The sequence below is a fragment of the Oncorhynchus tshawytscha genome, unplaced genomic scaffold, assembly GCF_018296145.1.
Source record: "Oncorhynchus tshawytscha isolate Ot180627B unplaced genomic scaffold, Otsh_v2.0 Un_scaffold_13173_pilon_pilon, whole genome shotgun sequence".
Lineage (NCBI taxonomy): Eukaryota > Metazoa > Chordata > Actinopteri > Salmoniformes > Salmonidae > Oncorhynchus > Oncorhynchus tshawytscha.
In genome coordinates, this window is record NW_024609816.1 from 76,639 (window position 1) to 88,792 (window position 12,154).

The 12,154-nt window shown below is 43.7% G+C and overlaps 1 protein-coding gene across 1 annotated transcript in view; it reads right to left on the minus strand.

The window, feature by feature from the left end:
* Positions 1–593: 593 nt before the first annotated feature.
* Positions 594–12,154, minus strand: part of mroh1 (maestro heat-like repeat family member 1) — a 40,021-nt gene continuing 28,460 nt past the window's right edge. The window contains 9 exon segments of the mRNA XM_042318806.1: positions 594–3,177; positions 3,817–3,882; positions 4,332–4,434; positions 4,710–4,844; positions 5,588–5,737; positions 7,936–8,124; positions 9,694–9,840; positions 11,673–11,787; positions 11,927–12,064. Coding sequence (XP_042174740.1) covers positions 3,101–3,177; positions 3,817–3,882; positions 4,332–4,434; positions 4,710–4,844; positions 5,588–5,737; positions 7,936–8,124; positions 9,694–9,840; positions 11,673–11,787; positions 11,927–12,064 — 1,120 coding nt within the window. The 3' untranslated portion in view covers positions 594–3,100.

Consider the following 12,154-nt stretch of genomic DNA (forward strand, 5'->3'; position numbering starts at 1 on the left):
ATCTCAGACTGCCTGAGACCCCAATCTGCTGACTGCAGTTGAATACCGTGTCCAGTTAGAACGTGTAGTGAATGTAACATCAATTATATGGCCTAGAGTTAAATTAACTTCATCAACAATGGTTTGATTCACCTTGAACACTACAGATCCAAATACTGCTGGGTGAGACCCACTTTCTTCTCATAGTCTTCAAACTACCCAAACAATACTCTCCTCTCTTCCTTTTGAGGAGTTGTGAAGAGACCCAGTGGACAGTACTTTGAAGTGAGATATATTAAAAACCATTAGTCATTTAGAAAAACTGCTCTGATGGACACAATTAAATCTTATTCCCCAATTCACTTCCATCAGGCAGATGCCTTTCCAGATGAATGCTGTGAGTGTGAGGAGAGCAGGGGACTCCCACAGGTTATCAAATAAGCTTCCACATACAGTTTATATGCTCAATAGTATAGAAGTAACTTTCCTTTATATATATATATATACATCTTTCTCCATATTTTCCTTATAAAACAGCTTTAATAACCATATGATTTATTACGTCTTAGTGCTTTCTTTTGAACAATTGTGACATAAAAGGCTCAGGACACCAGTTATTTTTCTAGGGATCGTCACTTTATTTTGTAAATAAAATATGATTTCCATCAACGTCATAGGCCTGTTTCCATTTCAAATGGACACAGTGTGCATACATAATACTTTTCCATGTCAATTATTGAAGGATGTCACATTAAAATATTACATTAACAAAGAATGGTCCAACAGAACAGCCATCATCCCCAGTAACCCTTCAACACCCCACAAACACCCCAGACACTGACAGACACACAGGTCCAATCCAGCTGTACTTTAGGACCAGGACTTTTACCCAATGTAGGCAACACATTAAATAGCGCCTATACTGCACTTTACCACAGTAAAATATCTCTCCATCAGTAACACAACAAAAACATGTGGATGTGTCATTCACTGTGTACAATGACAGACTGATTAAGTAGTGCAACGTAAAACCTCGACAGGAATGTCATCTCTTAAGACCTCAACCTGTTATAATCAGTACCCTAACCCAATCACATGAAACGGACAGGAGTGGAAAAGTGAAGTGCATCTTTTAAGAGAAAGAGTGTGAGAAGACTAGGAGCGATGTGAAAAGAAAGAAAAGGTTGTGTCCATCTTAATGCAGCTACCCAGTAAAACTATTATTTGTAGATATGGGTTCAAATACTATTTGAAATCATTAAGTACATTAGGTGTTCTTAATTCTGCTTGCCTGCTGGCACTATGGATCCAATAGAAAAGTGCTGGCTAAACTGTCAACCCTGCCCCTCTGGCAGGTTAAAGTAAACCACACTATTTTTGAAATAAATCAAATAGTATTTAAATCCAGGTCTGATTATTTGGCACTGTGGCAACTCCACGGGAGTGCCTGGTTGCGTACATGTTGTACCTGGGGTAAAGAAGAACAGATAAAGACTAGGGGTCACATTCATTTAGGCACCAAAAGGAAGAAGACTGACTAACTTCCCATATTCATTTTCCGGTGCGAGGTCCTAATGAAAGTGATCCAGACGTTTTCCCTGACCTGACAAGTAGAAACTCCGGGCCCTCAATGTATAACTAGGGCCTGTTTTCCCACCTGGTGAGGTCTCGTGGTCAGGAGTAATCTCCTGTTCCTACAAGACATTTTCTGAACTAGCTACAATAGTGTTTCAGGATGCAGTTCTGTTGTTAAACAATGCTAGCACGAGAATAAATGGAGCCTCTGAAATCCCTCCTGCCTCAGAAGTAACTGTAAGAACAGGTACATGGGATGGTTTTGGGCCATCCTCGATGACAGCCTCATTGGACGTGGCTGATAACTGCTCATCCTTGAGTGGAGGGCTGTGGACGGTCATGGAGCTTTGTAGAACGGCAATTTGGTCAGCCAAATGACTGCTGTCACCGTAACAGCCAAATGACTGCTGTCACCGTAACAGCCAAATGACTGCTGTCACCGTAACAACCGTTCAAATAGCAAAATAAATACAAATGAATAAATGTAGACGCACATTTCTCCTCTGTTCCTGACTGCATGTGCTGCCATAGAAACAGAACGAATAGAACGGGAGTCCCCGTTCCTGACTGCATGTGCTGCCATAGAAACAGAATGAATAGAACGGGAGTCCCCGTTCCTGACTGCATGTGCTGCCATAGAAACAGAATGAATAGAACGGGAGTCCCCGTTCAACTCAACGTTGGCATAATGGGTGGACTGGCAGCCATTGCGAGTCTACCCATAGGACCAAAGCAGGAAGTAAAATATGTGCTGTGATTTGGTGATTCAACTCAATAGACATTAGAAAAAGTGCAATATATTCCATTGCATGAGCCACATCAGTTAACATCATTTGAATGAACATTCTACATTACAAAGTTTAATCATGTTAAGAGTCCATGTTGCAGAAGAAAGGGACTTAACTGCACACATTAATTTTCTACGGTAATGGAGGTTACTTTCTTTACGGTCTTCATCCATAACCGTGGGTTACAGGGTAATAGTGCCAGCCCTACGTGTGTTTCAGGGGTTGATCTACTATACTAGTGTGAATGGAGGCTGGAGATCAACCCCTAGCCCCTCCCCGCAAGCCCCTTTTCCTGACCTGAAAGGGACAGACGGCTATAACCAATATGATGGAGATTCCATCCAGTAGGCAAATCCCATCAGGAGGCCAAGGAAGTAACTACCATATTGCCTACACCGTTCTAATCCCTTCAGGTCTACAGGAGTGCCTAGGGAAGAGGGGATAGTGCTCGATTTGGAATTCAGCTAAACACGAAGCTCAGCGGAGGTCAAGCCCTTTGGCCAATTTACCTAACCCACTGTCAACATTCTAAAAGACAAATTCAAAAAGTGTCAGATTTCATAATACTGCTCCAAAGTGCTATGCATGTTCTTCTATACATGGAGGTACAGTCTTTGGTCACTAATACATACTTTCAAGGACTAATTCAAGTTGTACTGTCAACATGTGAAGTACCAGATCATCTTTGTAGAAAACAGTAACATGAACAACTCTAAAACAGCTAATGAAGTAATGAATGGCAGGCAGGATGTGTCTGTTCAATGGAAGTGGCCCATAGCTTCAGCTGCCTTGACCCTCACCACTGGGTCTGGGTCCTGGAGCAGCATGACCAGACCTGGGAGACAGAACACAGTAGGAGGTCATTGTCTTCCCCAAGGTGGCATCACTCCTATGCAACGCTGGTCAGACAGAAGACAATGAGGAGCTCCCTGATCCCTGATCAGACAGAAGACAATGAGTATAAGTATGAGGTAGGTTTCCCTGATCCCTGGTCAGACAATGAGGAGGTTTCCCTGGTCAGACAGAAGACAATGAGGAGGTTTCCCTGATCCCTGGTCAGACAGAAGACAATGAGTATGAGGAGGTTTCCCTGATCTCTGGTCAGACAGAAGACAATGAGTATGAGGAGGTTTCCCTGATCTCTGGTCAGACAGAAGACAATGAGTATGAGGAGGTTTCCCTGATCTCTGGTCAGACAGAAGACAATGAGTATGAGGAGGTTTCCCTGATCCCTGGTCAGACAGAAGACAATGAGTATGAGGAGGTTTCCCTGATCTCTGGTCAGACAGAAGACAATGAGTATGAGGAGGTTTCCCTGATCCCTTGGATCTGAGCAGGAATAACTCCTGGCCCGACATACACACGCACCTTTAGTGACAGTAATATCACATGGAAGGAGTACTCATCACACAGACTACTACAACCGTTCCAACAGGCCCAACTCACTGGGAAGCAGAACTAGAGAAAAGCCTACCTTTGGTCACACTCCCCATGTTGATGTGAGAAAATAATTCCTCAGGAAGATTACCCAGAAGGAAACCTACAAAGAAATAAAGGACTTTAACGTTTCATTAGATAAATATTTAAGTGAAAATCTCTACCATGATAAATGAGAATATTTGGTTTGTGCAAACAGCTTCACTGATATTCTCTTCTTGAAAATTACAATTATGACATATATCCAATATTAATAACAGAACACTGTCTGAAAAATGACATACTTTTCTAACTCACGAATGACTACAAAGGGATAGCTACAGAAGCGAAGACACAGAGCAGAGCCATGTTGAGCAGGGTTGAGGTCAATTCACAAGGTAAACTAAATTCCAATTTTCCTTATTGAAAAGCATTGAAGAGAATTGGGATTTCAGTGTACTGCCTGAATTGAAATGGAATAGAACCCAACCCTGGTGTTGAGGTGAAGTGAAGTTGAGGAAACAGAGATGATCAAAGAAAACAGACGTCCCACTAACCAGTTTCCCTACCTACCGATAAACATAGCAGCGCCGGCCCGAACCTCGGCCCAGCTGCTTTTGAAGAACTGGATGACAGTGATGTGGTAGAAGTTGAGCATGCCAGGGAAGTCTTGAATCTGGGAACAAAACAAAGAACAGTTCTATCATATGAAGAGAGAAAAATAACTAATCTTTTGTAATAGAACATTATTCAAGGTGGGTTTCCAAGGCAACTGCTCTAGTGATTGCATAGCGTGCAACGCATTTAAAAAGCTGTTTACTACAGTAGGTAAATAATTTCCGCCTCCTGACGCCAGATCTCCGCTACTGGTTTTGATGGCCGATGGTGAGGTCTGTACCAGTTTGTGGATGGTGAGTAGAGTATTACAGTATTAGACAGTGATCAACTCACAATATATTTGGTGAGGTCGTTGATGAACTCTCCGTAGTGCAGACTCTTGTCCTCGTGGAGATGGTTCTGGAACATAGTGGTGATGAGCTCTGAGCCCACCACCGGAGCACACACTCGCATGGCATACTTACACGCCTACATGGACAAACAGACAGGAAACAGTCTTTTAGCCTACCATCTGAGTCTCTGCACAAAGACTGCTTCAGTTCAATCCACATGTCATAATAACGTATCATTTACTTTAATCTATGATATAAACCAGACTATATCAGATGAATCTATGACATAAACCAGACTATATCAGATGAATTCTATGACATAAACCAGACTATATCAGATGAATTCTATGACATAAACCAGACTATATCAGATGAATTCTATGACATAAACCAGACTATATCAGATGAATTCTATGACATAAACCAGACTATATCAGATGAATCTATGACATAAACCAGACTATATCAGATGAATCTATGACATAAACCAGACTATATCAGATGAATCTATGACATAAACCAGACTATATCAGATGAATCTATGACATAAACCAGACTATATCAGATGAATCTATGACATAAACCAGACTATATCAGATGAATCTATGACATAAACCAGACTATATCAGATGAATCTATGACATAAACCAGACTATCAGATGAATCTATGACAAACGAGATTAATCTATGATATAAACCAGACGATATCAGATGAATTCTATGATATAAACCAGACTATATCAGATGAATTCTAGGTATGTAAAGCACAGGACTGCAAAGAAAACTAGACAACAGGTATAGTGTACCAAACATCAAACCAGTTTGTAGAACCATAGTTCCCCAAGTCCACTGCCTGAGTGTTGATGTGAGGTTACCCACCTTGACCACCTGCAGGTTGGGGTCACTGAGGTGCAGCAGCAGGCTGACCAGTACGTTGTGGATCTGGTCTTTGAACACAGGCTCTCCGGAACCAAACTTAGACAGGTTCCCCAGGAGCATGATGGAGGCACAGCGGATCTCATCATTCTCCTGTTGGGTCAACAGTACAGGAGCGCAGTTAGAGGATCCAACCTAAACCCTTCATAACATTAACACACACCAGTAGACCTACATAAGAGAACCTTGAGAGGATCCAACCTAAACCCATCATTTAAAACACTCATTTAGTAGATCAAACCCTTCTTATCCAGAGCGACTCAGTCTAACATCCATTTATTGAAACAAGGTTGTCCTTTTCTTGATCCTGTCAACTTCTACATGATAGAAATCTGGCCCTGAGAAACTAGGAACTCAAAACACCAAATATCACAAACATATATCTTGCCTTCTCTCTGAGAAGTGAAACCTAATAAGCCTAACAAATGTGTTTCAGACGTTGTAGCCACATCATAAGCATCCTCCTCAGAGGCCACTAGTCTCTAATACCCTGACTATACCGCTCGTTGCAAAATAAATGTAGGAATCCATGTTATTCAATTATTGCACCCACACTGCTCGTCTGCGTTGCCAAGGGCTAAAATAGAAGTCATTCCTATTTCTGACACAGATCGCGCTGCAAGTCCTGCCTCTCCCATCTCCTCATTGGTTTATAGAAGTAGGTACGCACGTGCCATCTCCTCACTGGTTATACCCACGTGGGTGATTGAAAGACAAACTGTTGCCGGTTGTCGTGGTAATACGATGAAACTTTAGATGCCAATCATCATATAAGTTAAACGATGAAAAAGCCTGGAAGGAGGAGAGATGACTAGAAACAATTCGGTTGACCGTTTTTTGTGTGAAGTAGAAGACCTTGTGCATTTCAGGTAAAATAACAACCTAATGTTTATATCCCAGGACAAATTAACTAGCAACAGCAAGCTAGATAAATAGGACAAATTAGCTAGCAAGTGCAAGCTAAATTGCCATAAATGTTTAATGCTTTTCGACCTGTCCCCAAATGAAAGTAATTGGTTAAGAGTTTGTTTTGATATTTTAACCTGTGTGTCGTGATGGCGCTTGGTGTAGGGGGACAAAATAAGTGTGTGCACGATGGAGCACGCTCGCAGCCGGTTTGGGTTCCGTGTCAGGGATTGGTGTAATTTCACCTTAATCTATATCTATCAGGTAGGGGAGTTACCAAGAGAGAAAAGCATATTTTAGGGTGCCAGACGCTAGACTTATGTCAGGAATAGTTCAAATAAGCTTAAAGACCCAACCACATATACCTCAATGACGCTTGTGACATCTCAGGTTAAACTAAACTGTATGTCTTATGTTATTAACTACAAAAGGCCCCTGAGGTAAGAAACCTATTTTGGGAGGGCAACCTTGCAAAGTTTCCGTATTTTTAATTTTTTTAAATTTATTTAACTAGGCAAGTCAGTTAAGAACAAATTCTTATTGACAATGATGGCCAAGGAACAGTGGGTTAACTGCCTTTTTCAGGGGCAGAATGACAGATTTTTACCTTGTCAGTGCGGGGATTCGATCTAGCAACCTTTCAGTTACAAGTTCATCGCTCTACATACTTTATTTTGTCCCCCTACACCAAACGCGATCACGACACTCAGGTTAAAATATCAAAACACACTGAACCTGCCGCCCCTAAGTAATAAAGTCAATAGACAAAAGCTACTGGATATTGAATCAATGTACAGGGACCAGGATTCACCTCTTATTTATTTTGATTGAACCCAAACCCAAACTCTACCAGTTAAGTTGACTGAAAAACACATTCCCATTTACAGCAATGGGGGAGAGGGGCGATGAATGAGCCAATAGTAAGCTTGGGATGATTAGGTGACGGTATGAGGGCCAGATTGGGAATTTAGCCAGGACACCATTGTTAACACCCCTACTCTAACAATAAGTGCCATGGGATCTTTAGTGACCACAGAGAGTCAGGACACCTGTAACGTCCCATCCGAAAGACGGCACCCTACACAGGGCAATGTCCCCAATCACTGCCCTGGGGCATTGGGATATTTTTTTTTAGACCAGATGAAAGGGTGCCTCATACTGGCCCTCCAACAACACTTCCAGCAGCATCTGATCTCCTATCTAGGGACCGACCAGGACCAACCCTACTTAGCTTCCGAGGCAATCTAGCAGTGGGCTTCAGCAGGGTGGTAATGCTACCATGACAACAGTGGGCTGCAGCAGGGTGGTAATGCTACCATGACAACAGTGGGCTGCAGCAGGGTGGTAACCATGACAACAGAGAAGTGTATATCTGCTCAACTCACACTCTCCAGGAAGGGTTTGATCTTCATGAAGATGTAGACGACCAGCAGCTGGACGTTCTTCTTGTCCAGGTAGAGGAGCACCTTGGACAGACCAGACATGGCCTCCAGAGTGATGCGTTTCCCAGGGTCGTCCTTCTCCTCCATCCCAGAGCTCATAGCAGCCAACAGCTCCTTGGCATACTTATTTACCTATAAAATAGATTAAGTATAGGTTGTGATTACATAGAGATGCATATGTCTGAAACATTGTTCCCCTCTGCTGCTGTCTTGGTTAGACGAGAGGGATATACTACAAAGTAGGATTGACCAGTTAGCCAGAACTTGCCTAAATATTCTGAAATAACTTGTTTTATATAAGCTTGAAATTGGCATGGTCTAATTGAATCAACCAAAAACACAGTTCATATTTCTTAATGAAGCAGAAAATCAATATATATTTTGGGTTGCTTATAAAATATATCTGGCTAACTCATTGCTCCTGCTCTGTAGTATATCCTAACCCGATCCCTGATATCTCTTGAAACTCTGTTAATGCGTAATATTGCCACATTAAGGGAAGATTAAATCAGTCATACATTCTCAGGTGATCCTATGGTGATGTTCCCCAGCCCCCTGACAACCAGCACCTCCCCTCCCTATGTACCTTCTCAGGTGATCCCACAGCGATGTTCCCCAGCCCCCTGACAACCAGCACCCCCCTCCCCATATACCTTCTCAGGTGATCCCACAGCGATGTTCCCCAGCCCCCTGACAACCAGCACCTCCCCTCCCCCTCCATATGTACCTTCTCAGGTGATCCCACAGCGATGTTCCCCAGCCCCCTGACAACCAGCACCTCCCCTCCCCCTCCATATGTACCTTCTCTGGTGATCCCACAGCGATGTTCCCCAGCCCCCTGACAACCAGCACTTCCCCTCCCCCTCCATATGTACCTTCTCTGGGTGATCCCACAGCGATGTTCCCCAGCCCCCTGACAACCAGCACCTCCCCCTCCCCCTCCATATGTACCTTCTCTGGTGATCCCACAGCGATGTTCCCCAGCCCCTGACAACCAGCACCTCCCCTCCCCCCCCATATGTACGTTCTCTGGTGATCCCACAGCGATGTTCCCCAGCCCCCTGACAACCAGCACCTCCCCTCCCCCCTCTATATGTACCTGTTAAGGGAATTTTTATCAATGATGACTAATTATGTATACATTTCAATCAGGACTGACTAATCAGAATACTATTATGTTACTGTATATGTACTAATCCGAATACCATTATGTTACTGTATATGTACTAATCAGAATACTATTATGTTGCTGTATATGTATGAGTTTTCTTTCTTGATCCCAGTGCTGAATATAGTGTGTGTAAATGTGGTCAAGAGTTAGAACAATGACTGTCTGTTCCTTAGAAATGAATGAACGATATCTTCAGACTGGCTAGAATGCTCATCTACACAAGACCTTGGCTCATAAATTATATTAAATTGGTAGTGAGACGATGTGGGAAGGCTTGAAATACTGCCTTTGTACCAGGGTGGGGAGAAGAGACGGGTTGGTACTGGAACTAATGATGTCATTTTCAGTTTATAACCTGTGGTAACCTGTATCGTGTTCAGTACTCTCGTGAATAAAGGCTGCTATTTGACTTTAAGACCGGGCTCTGTCCATTTCTATAAAATAAGGGTCATACAAATTCTTATGAATTGACAGAGTGTTTAATTTTAATTGGGAATTAAAACAGAGGAATTCAATTCCTGCAACAGTACCTTCTCAGGTGATCCCACAGCGATGTTTCCCAGCCCCCTGACGGCCAGCATGCGGACGGTACAGCAGGGGTCAGAGATACGCTCCATCATGTTGTTCATCAGGACATCCATCATCATCAGCTCTGTCACCACGTGGTGGTTCAGCAACTAGCGTTACCCACAGAGACAGAACACAGTGGTTCAGCAACTAGCGTTACCCACAGAGACAGAACATAGTGGTTCAGCAACTAGAGTTACCCACAGAGACAGAACACAGTGGTTCAGCAACTAGCGTTACACACAGAGACAGAACAGTGGTTCAGTAACTAGCGTTACCCACAGAGACAGAACATAGTGGTTCAGCAACTAGAGTTACCCACAGAGACAGAACACAGTGGTTCAGACAGAACACAGTGGTTCAGCAACTAGCGTTACCCACAGAGACAGAACACAGTGGTTCAGCAACTAGCGTTACCCACAGAGACAGAACACAGTGGTTCAGCAACTAGCGTTACCCACAGAGACAGAACACAGTGGTTCAGCAACTAGCGTTACCCACAGAGACAGAACACAGTGGTTCAGCAACTAGCGTTACCCACAGAGACAGAACAGTGGTTCAGTAACTAGCGTTACCCACAGAGACAGAACATAGTGGTTCAGCAACTAGCGTTACCCACAGAGACAGAACATAGTGGTTCAGCAACTAGAGTTACCCACAGAGACAGAACATAGTGGTTCAGCAACTAGAGTTACCCACAGAGACAGAACACAGTGTGAAGCCGGTACATTGAGATATACATGGAGTGTAAACTACTTTGACTCCTGGTGACAACGGCAATTAAAATGCAATCCCTTCTAAGTATTATAATACTGTAAAGCCACTATGTCCAGTTTGACATCCTAACTCTGTCACACCTCTACAACCCCTTAGAGTGGATGTGGGCAGCCCCCCCTCCAACACCATGTTTTACCTTACGTCCTCCCCACAAGCATCCCGGGACTCGTCTGAAGTCAGTACATCCGATCTGCCAACTTCTGTCTGTAGTGTTTGAACAGTTTGGGCTACACACTAATATGACCCTCACAAACACGTACATGTCAGTTGTTTCACTCCAGGACGCCCACAACCCTCATAAGACTAGTCTGAAGGTAGCCGTGCACCACTTTTAAAAAAAATACATGGAACTTTATGGAGATAGTTTAAGCACTAAACTAAGGGGTTAAATACATCAACAAAATGTTAGCTTAGTAAGCAGAGTTGCAGTTCTTGACACAAACCAGTGTGCCTGGAACCTACTATACTACCATACCCTGTCCAAAGACACTTCTATATAGTCTTGCCCGTTCACCTTCTGAATGGCACACATATACAATCTATATCTCAATTGTCTCAAGGCTTAAAGATCCTTCTTTAACCTGTCTCCTCCCCCAGACCTTTCTGTCCAACATGAACTGCACTAGCTAGCTGACTTAGCTCATCGCTAGCTTGGTTTGCTAGCTAGTTACAGTAGCTTGGCAACATTTTCAATAGCTAGCTAAATTTTACAGCCAGCATTGTCTATAACGATTATGTTACAATTACCAAACGTTTGGCAAAACAAATCATTTATGATACCATGATGTATGACAGGGTTGGATGTTGCATGCAATTTCTATTGCATTTGAATTGCTTTGTGTATCAGCAAAGCTGATGTCACTTGCATCTGCAACAGAAATTGCATCCAAATTGCTTGGTGTGACACAGGATTTATATGTTTGCAGATGTGAAGGGTGTGGATAGGTATAATCAGTGTGGTGGTGGACATTCTACCATATTCCCTCCTTACAGACCTACAACAGTGGGCCCTGGGCTTGGCTCACCTTACAGACCTACAACAGTGGGCCGTGGGCTTGGCTTACAGACCTACAACAGTGGGCCCTGGCTTACCTTACAGACCTACAACAGTGGGCCCTGGGCTTGGCTTACAGACCTACAACAGTGGGCCCTGGGCTCGGCTCACCTCAGAGAAGAAGGCTGTGATAGTGACCCTCTGACACTCGTAGATGTTGTTGAGACAGGGGCACAGACACTCCACTATGGCCGGGAGACGAGGGCCTGCGTGTTTGGCCATGGCCCTGAAAACAACAACACACCACTCACACTAACTGTGTACTGCATATAGGGTAGCTATACTGTACATAACATGAAGAAAAAGTTAGGGCTGAGGTTAGGGTTGAACCAGGATGTGGACATGAAGCCAGGGTCAGGGTGTACCTGGCGAGGAGGGTGACCCCGGTGATGTGCTGCTGGGGGTCCTTCATCTTGTCCCAGGCCCCCTCCTGGTCCAGGGGTTTAACTACATGGTCCAGCTGGGCCCGGGCCAGGAGGATCCGCAGCGCCTCCACCGCTACCCTGCAGACCCAGGAACACACACAGACAAAGGAGTTAAACCTTGAATTTAAATAAATACATTTTTCCTGAAGGAACTTCCTTTTCACAACT